This window comes from Vombatus ursinus, unplaced genomic scaffold, assembly GCF_900497805.2.
Source record: "Vombatus ursinus unplaced genomic scaffold, bare-nosed wombat genome assembly UNPS02014158.1, whole genome shotgun sequence".
Lineage (NCBI taxonomy): Eukaryota > Metazoa > Chordata > Mammalia > Diprotodontia > Vombatidae > Vombatus > Vombatus ursinus.
Genome location: NW_020953936.1, coordinates 8390004 through 8409639, shown reverse-complemented (window position 1 = coordinate 8409639; position 19636 = coordinate 8390004). Strand labels below are relative to the sequence as shown.

The 19636-nt window shown below is 35.8% G+C and overlaps 1 protein-coding gene across 1 annotated transcript; it reads left to right on the top strand.

Moving 5' to 3' along the window:
- Window positions 1–8032: 8032 nt before the first annotated feature.
- LOC114040899 (interferon alpha-1-like) lies at window positions 8033–8572 on the top strand. The gene has a single exon (XM_027859117.1). It carries the CDS (start codon window positions 8033–8035, stop codon window positions 8570–8572), a length of 540 nt encoding a protein of 179 aa, XP_027714918.1.
- The last annotated feature ends 11064 nt before the right edge of the window (window positions 8573–19636 follow it).

Genomic DNA, 19636 nt, shown 5'->3' with positions numbered 1-19636 from the left:
TGGAGTTGGAGTTTGTACTTCAGACACTAAACAGCATAGACAAATGTTGCAAGTGTTGCTGAAACCATCTGTTGTTTGGAATAGGTGGTATCCAGCATATTGGATTTGAAATTTGAACTGGACATTTTGCAGCTTTATTTATTTTTAAAATATGTATTTATTTAACAGATCTATTTAAGGTATTTTTTTACATTTGGACAATAAATTATTTTGGAATCTAAATTTGTTCACTTGCTTTTTCAACTCAATTCATTTATTCATTAAGTTTAAAAATATTAGTTTAGCAACTATTGTGCGCTAGGTATAATGCCTCTATATATTTTTTATAATTCAGAAATTTTTTTTTCACTAAGTTTCTATTTTTTTCTAGAGTTTCTGGAGCTCTTCATTTTATCTTTGCGCTCTCAGAAAAAGAAGGAGGAGCCATTAATTTAGAAAGCAAAGTCAGAGGAATTCCTGTCTGGACTTTCCTGCCATATTTGGGCTCAGAGAGTTCTAAAATACATATTTATATTTTAAAATATAAGACAAGGTCCTTGTCTTTAAGGAGCTTACAGTCAAGGGACACCCTCTCCACTCCCCAACCACTCCTCCCCCTTCCCACACATGCTTCTTACTGGTTGAAAATAGAGTCCATGTGTGAAAGAGGCCAAGAAAAGACAGGGTTATTATAGTAAAGGGGAAGCTTTAGGTAGGAGGCTCTTTCACTGTCATTTTTACCTCTGTGTCATGCCTATTACCTTCCATGGCATCCAGTTTTAGATTTTATGTCATCATTTTTTCCTGCTTCATAAATTTTCAGTTTAAAATCTACTTTTGCTTTTGTGTATTTTTCTCTTTCCTCACAAAGTTTCAGTATAAAATATTCCATGCTAACATCTACTTCAGGTAACTGAGTAGGTCATCCCCCTAAAAATGCTGATTTTTCCCATTGCCTTCCTCTGTTTTTCAAAATCTGCATTTCCACATTTACCTTCTAATGAGCTCTTTCCGTGTTGTGTTTGCAGGTACACATAAAAATTTCATTAGTAATTTAATATGTTAAGAAACGTTTGGTTTTTGCAAGTTATACCTGATTGCTGTGTTGTGGTATAAGAAAAAGCAAAATCTTGTCCAGTGGAACCAGCATTGAATTTGGAGAGAGAGGACCTGGGTTAGAGATCCAGATACATTATACAGCCAGCTGCTTGATTCATTACATTTATACTCATCATCTTGAATCCTAGAATAATTCAGGAGAGGGGATAGTTAAATATTTTCTTATTATTAAAATTACAACCTTCATAAATTTATCAAGTAGTTTAGAGAACCCACTCCAGTTTTTTCCATAAATATATATATATGATGTATGTACATATATATATGATGTATGTATAAGATATGTGCATAAGATTTGTATGTGCATATCAGTGTGTGTGTGTGAGTGTATTTTCAAACCAAGTCTCCCAAGTTGAAATAAATATCAGTTATGGGTTCTAAAATTTATTAACAATGTAACAAATTATAACAAAATTATTTACAAAGTTTTAGCTGTAAAAAAGCTCATAGCCAGAATCATTCCAGACCATCACTGTAATAGCAGATGACTTCTGATCACTTCCAAGAACATAGTCCCACCATTTACTTCACCTAGGATATCAATTAAAGTCTCTTCTCAAGAATTCACTTCATCCTCTTCAAGACATGCTATAACAGTTTCATCAGGAAAGATCTCTTCATCCCCTTTCTCTTTGTCCTCTACAGCTTCTCTCAAGCCGTAACTCACCAGTTTCTCCAAAATGACAGGTAAACTACCAATAAGTGAAGATTCCATCTGGTTCTTAAAGCTACAACACCTCCAGCCTCTCCAGATTCCCTCCTCCATCCTTCACCTTGCCAGTCAGGGCTGGTGGTCACCAGCATTTTTTATAACAACAGGAATGAATTTGCAAGCAGGAAAATGACAGGAACTGAGCAGAGAAGCAGTTCATTGGGACCACTGGCTTGGGTTGTCAGTGATAGAGACTGTGATAGGCTCCTTCTACACCTTCCCTCTCTGAGAGGGAGGGGAAACAAGAAGTGAAGAGCTTGGACCAATACTGGTGATTGGCTTTGCCCAGCTCTTTGGACACAGAGGGGAAAAAAGATTCTGTGGCTTGGCTTTTGTGTCTCACCAGCCTCACCCATTGTCACTTCTGCCTTCCTGTTCTGGCTATGTGTTCTACTTATGCCTGACCTGGATTGCGAGGGGGCCTTAGGGTGGAGTCCCCTGGGTGAGTCTGGCCCGCCCTCGTTAACCGGATAGGCTATTGGGCAGCACGTGCTGAGGACTGCAGCGGTCTGGCCGGGAGACGGGTCCACAATTCATCCCTCCCTCGTCATCCTTCCATCGTCATCCTTCCATTTCTGCATCCCTTCATCTGTCCCTGCATCAAATAGTTGGACTCTATGAGGAAACTATTCCATCTTTACCAAGAATCATCAGCAAAGAGAGCTGGAAGGCCCACATACTCCCTGTCCCTCTCCTGGTGTCCTGCTATACCTCCACATTAACATCATGGGCATTTGGGAACTCTGGGTTAAAATGCCAATTCAGTGCCATTTATGTACTTTGTGAACCATGTATTTCCAAGGTAATGCCATGAAAATTATGAGCTGAGTGTTGTAGATATCATCCCCTTTATACTTAAATTCAACTCAATTTAACCAACTCTGCCCTGAATCTGAGTTGTTTGCTTCCCAAAGCCAGCTGATTTCTTTTTCTTTTTAAGAATAAAAATTATTTCTATTGGGAAAACAAAACAAAATAATACATCCATCTCTATTTGTAGTCTTCCGGGGATACTTATTTAGCCCTCATATAAGATGAAAAGCATTACTTCAATTTTTAAAAGAATCGACTCCTTGTAAGGAAGTCCCAAGTTTAGAATTTCTTGCTAAAAGTTTTGACCAATCACCCTCTTAATGGAAGTTCAGTGTGAGGGAGCCAGATCCTGAGAATGTGACAAGGAATGAAAGATAGTAACTTAGAATTATCCTTAAAAGTTTAAATTTTAATAATATTTCACCTTTGGGGTTACAAAAAAACCCACAAACAAACAAATTTCTAAGATCCATTGAGGTGAGCTGTGCTTAAGTGACTCATTTGTGGAAACAAATGAGATCTTTTGCATTAAAAGATGAATGTTATTGACTCAGGAAATCTGCTTCCTGAAGTTGACTTAGGGTCTTTAGATTTTTTTGAAGGCCCAAGCACATTTGTGAAGTCTCTAAGCAACACACAACAACTTGAACCAGTAGATGGCAGCATCATTTCAATCATCTAAGGACTGATTTTTGTAGAACATTGGCCTCACGTGGAATAAGTAACTTTAGGTGGGACCTGACTTGAACAGCAAGGAACATGTGATCAATTGGAGAATGAGATGATTGTCTGAGTTCCACCGTATTGTCTTTGTTGATTTGTCTCCAACAAAATGACACCATAGCCTTAAACATTCACCCATGCTATTAGTTCTCACTTCTGGCCTTCCTGGAATGCATAGGGCATTGGCTTCTCAGGGCTTACTGATGTGACCAAGACAACCACTGCAGCTAGGAAAGCATCTTCAAACTCTGCCTGTCCTCACTTTCACCTATTCCTGGCTACAGCAGACACTGCTCAGTGTCTAAAGCAATGACAAGTGAGTAAAACCACACACACAATTTTCTTTTCCTTTTTCTTTTCTTTTTTTGGTGTGAAAGATCGGACAGGCATGGATTATGATTACATTATCTCCTCCTCCCTCGAGTTCAGCAAACATGCCCCTCTTCTAAACTTCCACACTAGGCTCAAAATTTTGATATTAATCATTGATGTCAATACCTCACTTTCCCCCATGCCACGTGTCCAATCAGTTGTTAAATCACATCATTTCTAGCCTCACAATCTGTCTTATATATGTCTCTACTCTATTCATCCAGCTACTTCAAGCCCAAACTACTGCAATAGACACCCAATTGGTTTCTCTGCCTCTAGTCTTGCCCGTATCTGATCTATCCTATACAAGGCTGCTAAAATGATTTTCTTCAAGTGCAGGTCTGACCAGGTCGCTGTCGTGCTCAATAAACTCCAGTGACTCCCTAATGTCTCTAGGGTGAAATATTATTTCATCTTTATTTTCCCATCTTTTATTTGTATATTTTCTGTTATAAAAATGTATAATTATCAGTGTAGTAATTTGTGTATATAATGTATAAATAAACACATGTTATTTGTAATAATGTGGGTATGTGCTCAAAAAATGTTTACTGATAGGAATGCACAATAAAAACATGTAGAGACCAGTTTTGTAGAATAAATGCTAAAAGCTTCATGACCTAGCAGCTCACAGCAATTCTCCCTTCTCACTTGAAAGACATCAGGGAAAGATAGCATTTTTCCATTCATTTGAATTATATGTATTCAAAATTAATTCAAACTCAGTGCCCAGTTAAAAAACTTTTCATCATTGCCCAGTTACAAATCAGAAAACAGTTACTGAACATCTGAGCAGCCTATGATTCTGAGAAAGTGACCCTTTATCATGCGTAGAAGCAGACTTTGAATGTAATGGCACCTGGCATAACACATTATGCATTTTCAAAGGTCTTGGTCCTCATGGCCTAGTCCACCCAACATACAAGCACAGTTTATATCACAATTTTTTTTAGGAATTTATATACTTATTTATTTAGTATTTTATTTTTTCCCAATAACACATAAAACAGTTTTCAACATTCATTTTTCAAATTGAGTTCCAAATTCTCTCTCTCTCTCTCTCTCCCCCTGCCTTCCACCCCCATTGAGAAAGCAAGCAATTTGATATAGGTTATACATATGTATTCACACAAAACATTTCCATATTAGTTGTGTTGTAAAATAAAATATAAACAAAAATGAAAATTCAAGAAAAACAAAATTTAAAAATGCTTCAATCTGTATTCAGATTACATCAATTCTTTCTCTGGGGATGGATGGTATTTTTCATCATAAGTCCTTCAGAGTTGTCTTGAATCATTGTAATGCTGAGAATAGCTAAGGCATTCACAGCTGTATATCACACTTTCTAAGACTCTCTCATGAGCACTTGCATTTCATGAAAATAAATGTCTACAAAAATTAATAAAGGTGATTAGCCATTTTGTGGTAAAAAAAAAGGAATTGGAAACAAAGTAAATGCCCATCAGTTGGGGAAAAGGCTAAATAAATTGAGAGACATCGGTGTTATCAAATATTATTGGAGTGTTTACTACAGAGAATACAAATAAGCATGGGAAGACATATGAACAGATACAGAATGAAGTGCACAGAATCAGGCAAACAATATACACAATTACTACAATATAAATGGGAAGAACAAAATAAATAGAAAAAAAAGAAAGTGAACATTGTAATTTTAAGGATCAAGGTTGGCCCCAAAGAACAGAAAAAATGTATATCTACTTGTCTTCCTTCTTTAGAGATGGGAGGAATATGAGTATGGAATGTTACATACACAATCTGACTCAGTTAATGTGTTGGTTAACCTTGGTAAGCTTTTATTTATAAAGAAAAATAATAGCTAGCATTTACATGGCCTCTACTATGTACCAGGCACTGTGCTAAGCATTTTGGACATATAATTTCATTTTTACCCTCACAACAACCCTGGGAAGTAGATGGCATAATTATACTAATTTTACAGATGAAGAAACTGAGGTAAAAAGAGGTTAAGTGACTTGTCCACGGTCATGTAACTTTCAAGACTCTGAGGACAGATTTGAGCTCAGGTCTTTCTGACTCTAGGCCCAGCATTGTACCCACTATGCCACCTAGCTGCTTTTATTACAAAGGACAGCTCACTAAAGTGAGGGGAGGAAATACTTTTTTTTCTTTAGAAATTTATATGTACATATATATAAATATATTATGCATATATATTCACAAATAAAGATGATTAAAACATAATAAATGTTTTAAATAGCTACATAGTTGTAAAGATGGGTCTCTTTTTGAAATAACACTAATAATATAATATAATAATACTAATACTGATAAATACTAAAACTTTAAAGGTTCTGGGTCTGGAACAGTTCTTTGCATCCTCATTATCTAGAACCCCTTTACCTGCTCCAAGTTTCTGTCACTTCTCCTCCATGTCACCCCCTAGGCTTCTATAACAACAAAAGATCATTTATCATTGTTGTGGAGACATTACTGTAAAGGTGCCTTTGAGGTCATCTAGTCAACACCCTCATTTTGCAGATGAGGAAACTGTGGCTTAGAATGCTAAAATGACTTGCTCATGGTCACCTACATAGGAAGTGATAGAGGCAGGATTGGACACAGGTCCTCCAACTCCAATGCCAGTCTTCTTTCCACTGAAACACAGTAAGGCTATAGCAATGCACATTAAACATGATAAAAATGGAAAAAGAAAAAGTAATTTCCCCTCTGTCCCTCAACAAAGAAAATCCTTGAAAGCTCAATTGATGAAACAGATCAAAAGGAAACTGAATGCACATTAAACATGATGAAAATGAAAGTAGAAAATGTGGTCTCCCCTCTAAACAAGTGGAAATTCAGCTTGCCAGAATACAATGCAATGACATCAGCAGCTCAGAATGCAGATGGAAACCAAGACAGGTGACAAGCCAAGACTGCAATGTACTACCAAGGGAAAATCAGTGGATTCTAAATGAAAACAGAAATTGTCAAATCTGTCCTCTACTACAGTCTAAGGTACCCCAAGACAGGCCTTTAGCGGGTACCTCACAACACTAATTGCACCCTGTTTTCCACATAGCAAGTCTCAAAGGGAAATCTATGGGGCTGAAATTTTCCATTTTACTTCACCATATAAAGAAAATAAAAATTGAGCCCACCCTATTATTAAAAGCCATCCCCGATTCATTGAAGATATAGTCATATCAATCTTATTTTTGATCAAATTTGATTCTGTCTTACATAACAGGGATGAATCACAGAATACCAGAATCTTAGAAGGGTAAAGTACCTTGGAAATCATTTCAGTTCAATAGTTCAGTTCAACAACCTAATATCCAATCATGGTATGTTCTTAGGTACAGTCATATACACACACATACATGTATATATAGACATATATTCATATACACATATGTGTATAAATGTGAATATGCATGTATATACAAATACACATATACATACATATATATATATGTATAAACTGCTGCCTATTATAGGCAAGGTACCATGAAAGGAAGGAGACAGAGAAGGTGTCGTAGAGGAGATTACTGTTAAGTTGGGCACTGAACAAGTAAGAGGCCGATAGATAGAAAGGTGGAGGAAAGCAATGCAGAGACACACAAATACAAGGAAATAGAAGATGGCAGGATGGGACTAAAGAATTCAGATTTGGACAAAGTAAGCTAGAATACTTATCACCTGAGTATTTTTTGACAAGTCACTTAAATCTCTGAGACTGTTACTTTTTTTCAATAAAATCAAAATAATATTAGTTTACTGGGTGTTGACAAGAGTTTGCAGGAAGCAGTTCTGAAAACCTTAAATTTTTGCATAAATACAAGTTATTATTATTAATGCAATTATTATAATGGTATAGGCAAAAGTAGATGAGGACAGGAACTTTGGTGAATATCATGGGGATTGAAAGGATGGGCAGGTGGAAAGAGCTACTTCATAGGTAACTGATGAGATTTGGTGACTGATTAGATCTGTGCTACAATGTGCTAGATGCTGGAGAGATACAAGATTGCCAGGAGAAATCCCTTTTACACATAAAACTTAATCCAGAACACAACCAACGGTGAATTTAGTTGCCATTTTACAAATAATCCAAATGATGATTTTTTTGATGATGTCTTCTAAAACTGATGTGGAAACTAAGTAAAAGAAAGCAGAAAGTGAAGGGAAATTACATTCTAAGAAGTGAAAACTACACTCAGCACTATTTAAGAGAGAGTGGCTTAGAGGCCACATAACCCAAGAAGCTGAGACAAAGGCTCACTGGTCTCCCAGCTCAGTCAAACCCAAACCATCCTCAGTGTCACCATGACCTCCTGGACCTTTGTGCCAGTTGCCCTGATGCTGCTCTGCTCCAGCACCCTCTGCTCCCTGGGCTGTGACCTGTCTGAGGGCCTGAAGGAAGACTTCTCACTTCTGCACCAAATGAGCACATTTTCCCTGGTGCCATGTCGGAAGGACAGGACCAATTTCAATTTCCCAAAGGAAGCCATGGAAGGCACTCAACTCCAGAGGGAAAATGGCACAGTCATTGTTCATGAGATGCTCCAGCAGATCTTCACCATCTTCAGCCTGAATGCCACTCCTGCAGCTTGGAATCAGATCCAGCTCAAACAACTGCTCAGTGGACTGGATCAGCTGGAGAGGTGTCTTGGGCAGGATGTGGAGTGGGAAGAACCTCCCTTGGAAAGTGAGAACCTCAGGCTGGCCCTGAACAGCTACTTCCAAAGAATAAGGCAGTACCTACAAAGTAAAGAATATAGCCACTGTGCCTGGGAAATTGTGAGAGTAGAGATAAGGAGGGTCTCTCTGTTCATGAGTAAAATCACAAGAGAATTCAGGGACTGAGGATGAAGAAATGAACTCTAAGAACTCTTCAGTTCCTTGACCAATTTCATGTTTCCTGAAACCCAGCATTCGAGAGTTAAAAAAAAGACTGTAATTTCTGCATCAACTGAAAAACATCTGAATTCATTGGATTGTTCTTATTTTTTCTTTTGTTTTCTGTGAGGCAATTGGGGTTAAGTGATTTTCGTAAAAATGTGAGGCCTAAGAATAGAGAGAAGTTTCATCTGTGCTCAAAAGCTGAATAGTAGTAATGCTTTATAATTGATATTGATATTTATTATATTTATATTATTTTATATTTATGTTATATTTATAATTGATATGTATTTATGCTGGTCTATTATTCTCTGAGGAAAGTAAATATTTGTATGGTATTAATAATGTCCTGTTTTTATATTAAATGTAATTAAAAAAAACCTTTTGCCCCATTATTTTTACTAAATAAACTCTCATTGAAAAGCTAACTGGATGTTCCCAAGGGAATGGATAACAGATTCAGTGGAACAATTCAATTCAAGCAACATTTATTAAGTACTTACTATAGAACAAGGCAGTAAAGGAGATGCTGGTAACATATAGAAGAAAAATTATCCAGTTACTTCCCTAAGAAACTTAATAGTCTAAAGGAGGGTTTCTTGACTTTGAATTCACAAGGTCTGTGAATAAATTTCAAGAGGTTCTGGAATCTGGATGAGAAAAATATTACATTTTTATTTTCTCTAACCTGTAATTAAATTTCGGCATTATCCACTATCAAAAAAAAATTTATTCTGAGGAATCCATAGGCTTCATTGCCCTTTCCAAAGAGCCCAAAACACACACAGAAATAAAGAATCTGTGTTCTAATGGGAGTATGCAACACATGCCCAATTACATGTGATCCAAGAGAAGACGAAATCAAGGCAAAAAGGGAGAGGGCCAAAAAAAAGTGGTCCAACAAAATTTTATGAAAGAGAGAACACCTTTAGCTGAGAGAGTGAAGGGCAGCTTCCTGGAGGTGGTGACATTAAAACTGGACCTTAAAAAAAAGAATATTCCAGAACTATTCTTCATGAGATGCTCCAGCAAATCTTGTTGTTCAAAAACAAACCCCAAAACATAAAAAATGGTTTTTAGAAAGAATTTTATTAAGTTGATTGAGTCAGAAAAGGTGTGACTCCCTCCCCCAAATCTCTTTTAAATTTCTTATCATGCAGAATTCAAACAATGGTGCAAGTTGGGTGACCTGCACATGTATAAGTTTCTTGAGATATATATCAGCATGTAAGTATAAACATTCAACAAAATTTGGATGAAGCCAAAACACAAGCGATTGGGGAGCCCAAAACACAAGCTTTTTGGGTGGACCTAAAGACTCAGGTGAGCAAACCCAAAAGAAGCATGCTGGCTTCCGTGGATAGTTTCTGAGGTCAGCATGACCTACAGTTTGGGGTTAGACAATTTCTAGACACATAAAGCTAGGTTCAAACAATATTAATAAGTAATCAAATATTTTCCCAACAACCTTTAAGCATTTAAACCAGAATACTTCTTCTGCTGCTTGGAATAACTCAGCAGATTGGATCAGCAGTTGAAATAGCCAGAGAGGAGTTTTGAGTAGGAGATGAAGTGGGAAGAGCCTTCCTTGCAAAGTTAGAACCCGAGCTTGGCCCTGAAGAACTATTTCCAAGGATTAAGTCAGTATTTTAAGATGAAAAAATACAGTTAGTCCACCTGGAAATTTATCTGAGTCAAAATCAGGGGAGTCACTTTCTGTTATGAGGAAACTAAGGAAGAAGAAATTAACTTTCTAAACATTTCAATTCCTTAGCTAAGTATGAAATGAGAGAGTACAGGAGAGGATGGGTGAATAGTTTGGCCTAGAATCCTTGAAGGGGAACAATGTGTAACAAGATAGATATATGGAGCAAGATTGTTGAAGGCTATAAATGCAAGCACAGTAAGTTGATATTCTATCCTAATGGCAATAGGGAGCCACTGAAGGTTTGGGAACAGAGGAATGACATCATCAGAGCATTGTACTAGAAAGATTGTTTTGGCATACGGGCTGTATGAGCTAAGATTGTTGTCAAGAAGATGACTCAGACTGCTATTACAATAGGGGAGACCTAATGAGGGCCTGATCTAGGTGTTAGTGTGAGTTTAAAAGATGGAAAAGAGGAGCAAGGATGACCAGGAGAACCTCTGATTAGATGGATGAGTCTCATGCTATTAACCTGGTGTGATTACAGGGCATGGAACTTTATCAGGAGGTGGGATAACTGCCTACATAGCTAGATATTGCCTTAGTACCTTGCCTTGAATACACTGGGACATCCTGCTTGGTCCCCAACAACTGAGGCTACCTTGAAAGTGATTAGAAACTGAAAATCAGGGGAGACAGGATCTTGTCAATGGAACCTCCCTCCCTCCCCTCTATGGTCTGTAAGAGTCAGCAATGGAAACAACTTTGCCCCCTTAATACTTTTATCCCTATTTTTTCTCTCTTGAATTTCTAGGTTGTAGTGCAACAAGGAGGAATGGGAAAATTTCTCTTTCCTCCCATCAAACCATGACAACTCACAGGGAAGCATATAACAGTGGGAGATTCATTTGCTGAGGTGAGCTTGATACCGGAGTCCCTTGACCTCGCACTTCTAGCTGTTTTCTTCAGCTTTTATGTTTCTCTTCCTGAATCCAGATCAGAGACTAGCTAACTGCCCATCCACCCCACCATCAACTATTCCAACTTTGTGGTTTTTATCTCCAATTCTATGATTAACAGGCTTATGAACACAGTACCAATCTCTCCCAAGTGTCAATCCTGAATCACCTTTTTTTTTCCTATTGGATATTTTAAATTGGATGTAACAGGAACATCTCCAATTCAGCTCATCCAAAAGAGAACTCATTATCTTTTTTCAAACACCTGACCTTCTTCCAAAGTTCTCTGTTTTTGTCAAAGACACCCACACTCCCCTAACTTCACAAGTTCATAACCTCAGCTTTCTTTGACTCCTCACTCTTCCTCACCACACAAATATAAACCAGTTGCCAACTTACCATTTCTATTTCCACATCTGTTACATCCAAGCCCTTGGTTGTTATTGTTGTTGTTTGTCCTTCATTTTCAAAGAGGACCAATGATATCATGGGGTGATGTCTTGACAATGCCTTAATTCAGCCCCTCATACCTCTATCCAAATTGTTGCTACCAATTCCTAATTTGTCCCCCTGTCCCAAATGTTTCTCTACTTGAGGCCAATCTTCAAGGCTGCCAAGAGTGATTTTCCTGAAGTGTATATCTTACCATGTCACTCAATCAACTCCACTGGCTATCTATTGCCTGTAGAGTCATATGGAAGACTTCACTATTTAGTTTTTAAAACTATTCACAAACTAGCTCCAATCTACTTTCCCATCTTCATTTCACTTTACTCCCCTTCCCACAGTCTGTGAAGGCCAGACTGGTCTTCTCTTTATCCCTCACATACCATCTCTGTCTCTATGCCTTTGCACTGGTCACCCTCGATGTCCTTCCTCCTCACCTCTGCCTCATAGAATCCTTCCCTTTAAGACACAGCTCAAAAACACCATCTTCTATATAAAATCATTCCTAATACCCCCAATTGTGAATGCCCTCCCTTCCAAACTACCTTGTATTTAAAACTGCTTTGTATTCATTTGTATTTATTATATTTATATTTATTCTGTATATAATTATATACATATTTCTTGTCACCCTTGCTAGAAGGTAAGTTCCTTAATAACAAGGATTGTTTCACTCTTTTAATTTGTGCCTCCAGTGCCTAGCACTGTGCTGACATATAGTGGTGCTTAATGAATGGTTTTTGGTTGACTGATGATAATCTTGAGTTTGAGAGTTGAGTTTCAGAGTCTGGCACTAGCTGTGCAGGGTGAAATGTCTTTAATAATATACATTGCTCATACAGAAGATGGTCAACAGTATGACTGTTGAACTAAAGCCATGTAATGAGGGGGCCAGGAGATCTGGATTTTGCCAATCTTCCAAGAAAACTATTGTCAGTTGCTTAGATAGTACAGGACTAAAGTGAATGTGAAATATCTCTTCAGCAGTCCAACAAAAGATCTTTAACTTCCAGGAGGAATACAATATGTGAAATGGGTTGTTTGAGTACTTTCTAAGAGGAAGAATGGCATAGCAGATAGAGAGCTGGCCACAGAGTCAGAAACACTCGAGTTCAACTTCTACTTCTGACTCATTCTATATTTCTGACCCTGAACAAGTCACAATTTCTCAGTGCTCTATGTAATTCTTGGAGTCTATAAGCTATAGAGTTGGTGCTGATTTGCACTGGTAGAGGAAATTTCTCCACTGGAAATCCCATTTTCCAGTGAAATCTTAGGCCCATTCCAAAATATATCCTGTATTATAGCTCATGTTGGCTTGAAAATGCTTTATGTCATGCATTTTCTATGATCAAGGAAATTTTTTAAATATTCCAAACTGATACTCAAATTATACATTGAGGATTTTATGGAAATTGACCACATTGTCCATTTGTAGGGAGAACCTAAATATGAGCTATACTTAAGCTTTGTTTTAGAGGTGTCTTCTTGAGAAAAAAATAAAATAATTTTCTCATTTCCCTTGATTCTAGATCTTTTTTTCTTCCAAATGAATTTTGTTATCCATATTTAGCTATGAAAAGTATATTTTTGGTTGTGGTTTGTTCTTCATTCTCGAAGAGGACCATGACATCAGGAAGATGATGCCATGACTTACAAGGGAATTGGTTTTAAGTGAGGAAGGGTTGTGCAAAGTAACCAGCCTCTTTTTCTTCTCTGGATCCATCTGGGTCCAGTGACCAGATATGGATCAGGACAACTAAAGATGGCCCAGGATGCGGTGGGAGACCTTGGCCTTTTTAAGCTAAAATCTTTCTGAGTTCTCACTTTGACAAAGGCAATGCCCATTTGGTGATTAAGAGGTGGCCCTTTTAATAAAAAAAATTCAAATGGGAGGGGAAGTTTGATAAGCATGTCATTCAATTTGTAAATCAACTTTTATAATATTGTCATTTTTATAGTATTGACACAGTCCAGTCATGAGCAATCATAAGCATTCCTTCATCCATTTAGGTTGTTTTTTGTTTCCCTAAGGAATATTTTGTAAATTAATCTATTGAAAAAAATGGAGTTTCCTTCAATAGATTGTCTCCCAAATGTTTTATGTATTTTGATGCTATCTTGAGTGAGAATAATCTTCTCTACTAATGCTTCTTAGAATTTGTTACTATTGTATAGAAATACTGTTAATTTGAGTGAGTTTATTTTGTATACTAAAAATTTGTTGAATTTATTTAGTTTGGATTTTCTAGGTAAACTATCATATCATCAGCAAATAGGGTTAGTTTTGTCTGCCCTTTTGCCATCTTTATGCCTTTAATTTCAATCTCATAAATACTGCTAGCAGTTCAAGAACTGTATCAAAAATCAGGAAAGGGGGGCATCCCTTCTTTACACCTATATTTTTTGGGAAATCTAGTAAAGGAGTCCTTAACCTGAGTTTATGGAGAGGAATAAAGTATAAGAATCCTGGAAATATATGAAGAAGCTAAGTTTTAAAGTGATTTAAATGACAAACAGAGTATTTTATACTTATATGTGATCCCAGGGGTAGTCATTGAAGATTATTAAGCAGAGAAATAATATGGCTAGATCAGCACTTCAGAAAGATCACTTTGGCAGCTGAGTGAAGAATGCATTACAATTGAGAAAGATTTGAGGCAGGGAGAAAAACCAAGAGACTATTGTATCAGTCTAATCACATGGTATTAAGGGGCTACACTCGGGTGGTGGCTGTGTGAGTAGAAAGGAGGCAAAGTATATGGCAGATGTTGTGATGACAGAAACACTATGACTTAGCAAGAGACTGAATATGTTGAATGAATGAGAGAGGGCAGTTGGAGGATACAATGAAGTCACAACTGGGAGGATAGTGATGCCCTCAAGAATGATAGAGAAATTTGGAAGAAAGGAAGGTTTCAGGGAAAAGAAAGTTAATTCTGTTTTGGACATGTTGAGTTTGAGATGCCTACATCTATTTCTCATTGAAGACATCTAAAAAGGTTTTTATGATAAAAGACTGGAGAACAGACTAAAGTTTAAGGCCGAATATAAAGATTTATTAATCTCATTGCTAGAGAACATAATGGAACCTATGGGAGTTGATGAGATCATCAGCAAGATAGTACAGGCATTCTTAACTTTCTGTATGTGTCTGTGTGTGAGAGAGAGATAGAGAGAGAAGGATATATGTGGGGAAATTGGATGAAAAGAAATACACAGTTGATAATCATACCTGTGTTTGTGAATGGGATGAGCTTACCTATAAAATGGAAGCAGATAGCAGAATAGATTAAAAACCAGAATTTCACAGTGTTTTGTTTACAATAAACACATGAAACAGAGAAACCCAAACAGAGTGAAAAATAATGGGTTGGAGCAGAGTCCTATTATGCTTCAACTGGGGTAAAATCAAAAGCAGGGACAGTAATCATGATCTCAGGCAAAGCAAAAGCAAAAATAGATCTTATTAAAAGACATAAGCAGGGAAACTACATTTTTCTAAAAGGTATCATAGACAATGAAGTAATATCAATACTAAATATATTATATACTTAATAGCATAGCATTTAAATTCTTAAAGGAAAAGTTAAATGAGTTATAGGAGACAATAAACAGTAAAACTATACTAGTGGGCAATCTCAAATTTCCTTTCTTAGAACTAGATAAATGTAACTGTAAAATCAATAAGAAAGAAGTTAAGGAGATAAATAGAATTTTAGAAAAGTTACATATGATAGACTAGAGAAAACTGAATGGAAATAGAAAGGATATACCTTTTCCCCAGCTGTATATGGTACCTTTACAAAAATTGACTATTCACTAAGGCTTAAAAACATCACAAACAAATGCAGAAGAGTAGAAATATTAAATGTATCCTTTTCAGATCATAATGCAATAAAAATTACATTCAATAAAGGGCCATGGAAACAAAGATTTAAAAAAACTAGAAACTAAGTAATCTAATCCTAAAGAATGAGGGGGTGAAGAACTAATCAAAGAAGTGATCAGTAATTCTACAAAAGTAAATGGCAACAATGAGACAACTCACCAAAATGTATGGGATGCAACCAAAGCAATACTTAGGAGAAATTTGTATCTCTAAATGCTTACATCATTAAAATAGAGAAAGAACAGGTCAATGAATTGGGCATGAAATGTAAAAATAGAAAAAAGAGGGGCAGCTAGGTGGCACAGTGGATAGAGCATGGGCCCTGGATTCAGGAGGACCTGAGTTCACATCTGACCTCAGACACATAACACTTACTAGCTGTGTGACCCTGGGCAAGTCACTTAATGCCATTGCCTAACCAAATTTTTAAAAAATAGAAAAAAGAACAAATTAAAAATGCCTAATTAAGTAGCAAATTGGAAATCATGAAAATCAAAGGAAAGATTAATAAAATTGGAAGTAAAAAATCACTGAGATAATAATTAAAACTAGGAGCTTATTGTATGGGGGGAAATGATAAAATAGATTATATTTTAATAAACAACATTCATTTTTAAAACAATAAACAATAAAATTGTTTATAAAAAAAGAACAAAGAAAACTAAATTGCTAGTATCAAAAATAAAAAGAGTAAATGCAATGAAGATGAAATTAAAGCAATTCTAAGAAGCTATTTTGCCCAATTATATGCCAATAAATTTGACAATTTAATTGAAATATTTTAATATTTATAAAAATGTAAATTGCCCAGATCAACAGAATAGTAAATAGAATACTTAAATAATTATATCTTAGAAAAAGAAATTGAACAAACCATAAATGAGCTCCATAAGAAAAAATCCCCAGGAGCAAATGAATTTATAAATGAATTCTGCCCAACATTTAAAAAACAATTAAGAGCAAAACTATATAAACTGTTTAGAAAAATAGACAAAGAAGGAGTCACACCAAATTCCTTTTATAATACAAATATGATGTTGATACTAAATCAGGAAGAGCAACAACAGAGAAAGAAAACCATAGACTAATTTCCCTAATACTGAAACAAAAAATTTAAATTAAATATTAACAAGGAGATTGCAGCAATATATCACAAAGATCATGCACTATAAGCAGGCTCAATTAATAGCAGGAATGCAGGGCTGGTTCAATATTAGGAAACCTATCTGCATAACTAATCATACAAAAAAAACAAAAACAACAAAAATCATGTGATTATCTCAATAGATACAGAAAAAGCTTTGTACAAAATACTGAACACATTCCTATTAAAAACACTAGAGAGCATAGGAATAAATGGAGCTTTCCTTAAAATGCTAAGTAGTATCTATCTAACACTATCAGCAAGCATTACCTGTAATAGAGATAAGACAGAAGTCTTCCCAGTAAGATCACAGATGAAGGAAGGATGCTCACTATTATCACTACTATTCGATATTGTACTAGAAATGCTAGCTATAGCAGTAAGATAAGAAAAAGAGATTGAAGGAATTAGAATAAGCAATAAGGAAAGAGAACTATCACTCTTTGCAGATGATATGATGGTATGCTTAGAGAACCCCAATGAATCCACTAAAAAACCAATCAAAACATTTAATATCTTTAGCAAAGTTGCAAGATAGAAAATAAACCCCATATATCATCAATATTTCTATATATTACCAACTAAGTCCAGTCAGAAGAGATAGAAAGAGAAATTCCATTTAAAATAACTGCAGGCAATACATAATACTTGGGAGTCTACCTGCCAAGACAAACTCAGGAACTACATGAACACGATTACAAAATTCTTTTCACACAAATGAAGACAGATCTAAACAACTTGAGAAATATTCATTGTTCATGTGTAGGCCAAGACAATATAATAAAAATGACAATTCTACCCAAATTACTTTATTAATTCAGTGAAATACCAATCAAAGTACAGAAAAATTGCTTTATAGAATTAGAAAAAATCATAAAAAAATTAATCTGGAAGAACAAAATATTAAGAATATCAAGGGAATCAATTAAAAAAATGAAGGAAGGTGGCCTAGCTTTACCAAAATGCAAAGTGTATTATAAAGTGGTAATCATCAAAATAATCTGGCACTGGCAAAGAAATGGAGTGGTAGATCAGTGAAATAGATTAGGTACACAATACACAGTAGTAAATGATCATAGTTACCAGATAGTATTTGACAAATCCAAAGATCCAAGCTTTTGGGAAAAGAATTCACTATTTGACAAAATTTTGACCAAAATTGCTGGGAAAACTGGAAAGCAGTCTGGCAGAAACTATGTATAGAACAACATCTCACACTGTATACCAGGATAAGGTCAAAATGGGTACAAGATTTAGAAATAAAGGGTGATACTATAAGAAAATTACAGGAGCATGGAATACTTTAACTCTGAGATCGATAGACATTGGAAAAGTTTTTGACTGAACAGGAGATAGAGAGGATCATGAGAAGTAAAATGGATAATTTTGATTGAATGAAATTTAAAAGCCTTTGAACAAACAAAACCAATGTAACCAAAATTAGAAACAAAGCAGGAACTGGGTGAAGAGAAGGATTTACTACGAGTTTCTCTGATTAAAGGCCTCATTTCTCAAATATATAGGGCCAGAGCCAGACTTACAAAAACAAGAGCCATTCCCTAATTGATAGTCAAAGGATATGAGAACTAGTTTTCAGAAGAAGAAATCAAAGTTATCAACAGTCATATGAAAATGCTCTAAATCAGTATTGATAAGAGAAATGCAAATCAATGCAACCATGACTTATCACTGCGGATCAATCAGATCGGAAAATAAGAAAAGAAAAATGATAAATGCTGGAGGGGATGTGGAAAAATAGGTACAATAATGCACTGTCGGTAGCGTTGTGAACTGGTCCAACTATTGTGAAGAACACTTTAGAACTACACCAAAAGGACTATTAAACTGTGCTTGACACAACAATACCCCTACTATGTCTGTATCCCAAAGAGATCAAAGGAAAAGGAAAAGAGCCTATATGCACAAAAATATTTATAGTAGCTCTTTTTATTGTGACAAAGAATTGCAAAGTTAGAGGATGTCCATCAGTTAAGGAATGACTGAACAAGTTAAGGTATATGATTGTGCTGGAGTATAATTGTGCTATAAGAAATGAAAAGGGAGGTTGTGGTTTCAGAAAAACCTGGGAAGACCTATATGTACTGATGCAAAATGAAGTGAGCAGAACCAGGAGAACATTGAACAGAGTAATAGCAATATTGTGATGATGATCAATCATGAAAAACATAGCTACTCTGCTCAATGCAATGATCCAAGACAATTCCAAGGGACTCAATATGAAAAATGTTATTCATCCTCATAGAGAGAACTGATAAATTCTGGATATATGTTGAAGCATATTATTTTTCACTTTATTTTTCTTCCTTTATTTTGCAACATAGCAAATATATAAATATTTTGTATGTCTTCAAAATTATAATCAGCATCATATTGCTTGCCTTCTCAATGGATGAGAAGGGGCTGGAGGAAGGGAGAGAATTTGGGACTCAAAATTTTAAAAATGGATGTTAAAAAAGTAATTTGGTTATAGAATATCAATCAAGAGAACTTCTATACCAGCAATGAAACCATAGGATCTGATAAAAACTAAATAAAAACAACAAAATTACCCTGTCACTAAAGAGTTTGAGTCTCTATGTTCATTCCATGTTCTTCCAGAGAGTTTAGATTAAGTTTAGATTCTGACAACTGATTGAGAATTGTATTGTGTCCCTACTCCATCTTAGTGTCCCCTGAAACACCCTCATCAGGCACCTGGAAGGTCCTTGGTGGAGTTTAAAAGATGAAATATTGAGAGCCCCTTCACTACAAGATTCTGGATTAAATTCTGGATTAATTTTTTTATTTATTTTACATTTAATTAATGGAATAAAACAAGCATTTTATCACACAGTATAATAAAAAATGATGACTGCCTATGAAACTGCAAATGTTATGTACAATTTGCTATTCCTTTTAAATTCCTTTTAAATAAAAA

Excerpts from the sequence above, each read along its gene's own strand:
- LOC114040899 (XM_027859117.1), top strand. The coding sequence starts at position 8,033 with ATGACCTCCTGGACCTTTGTGCCAGTTGCCCTGATGCTGCTCTGCTCC.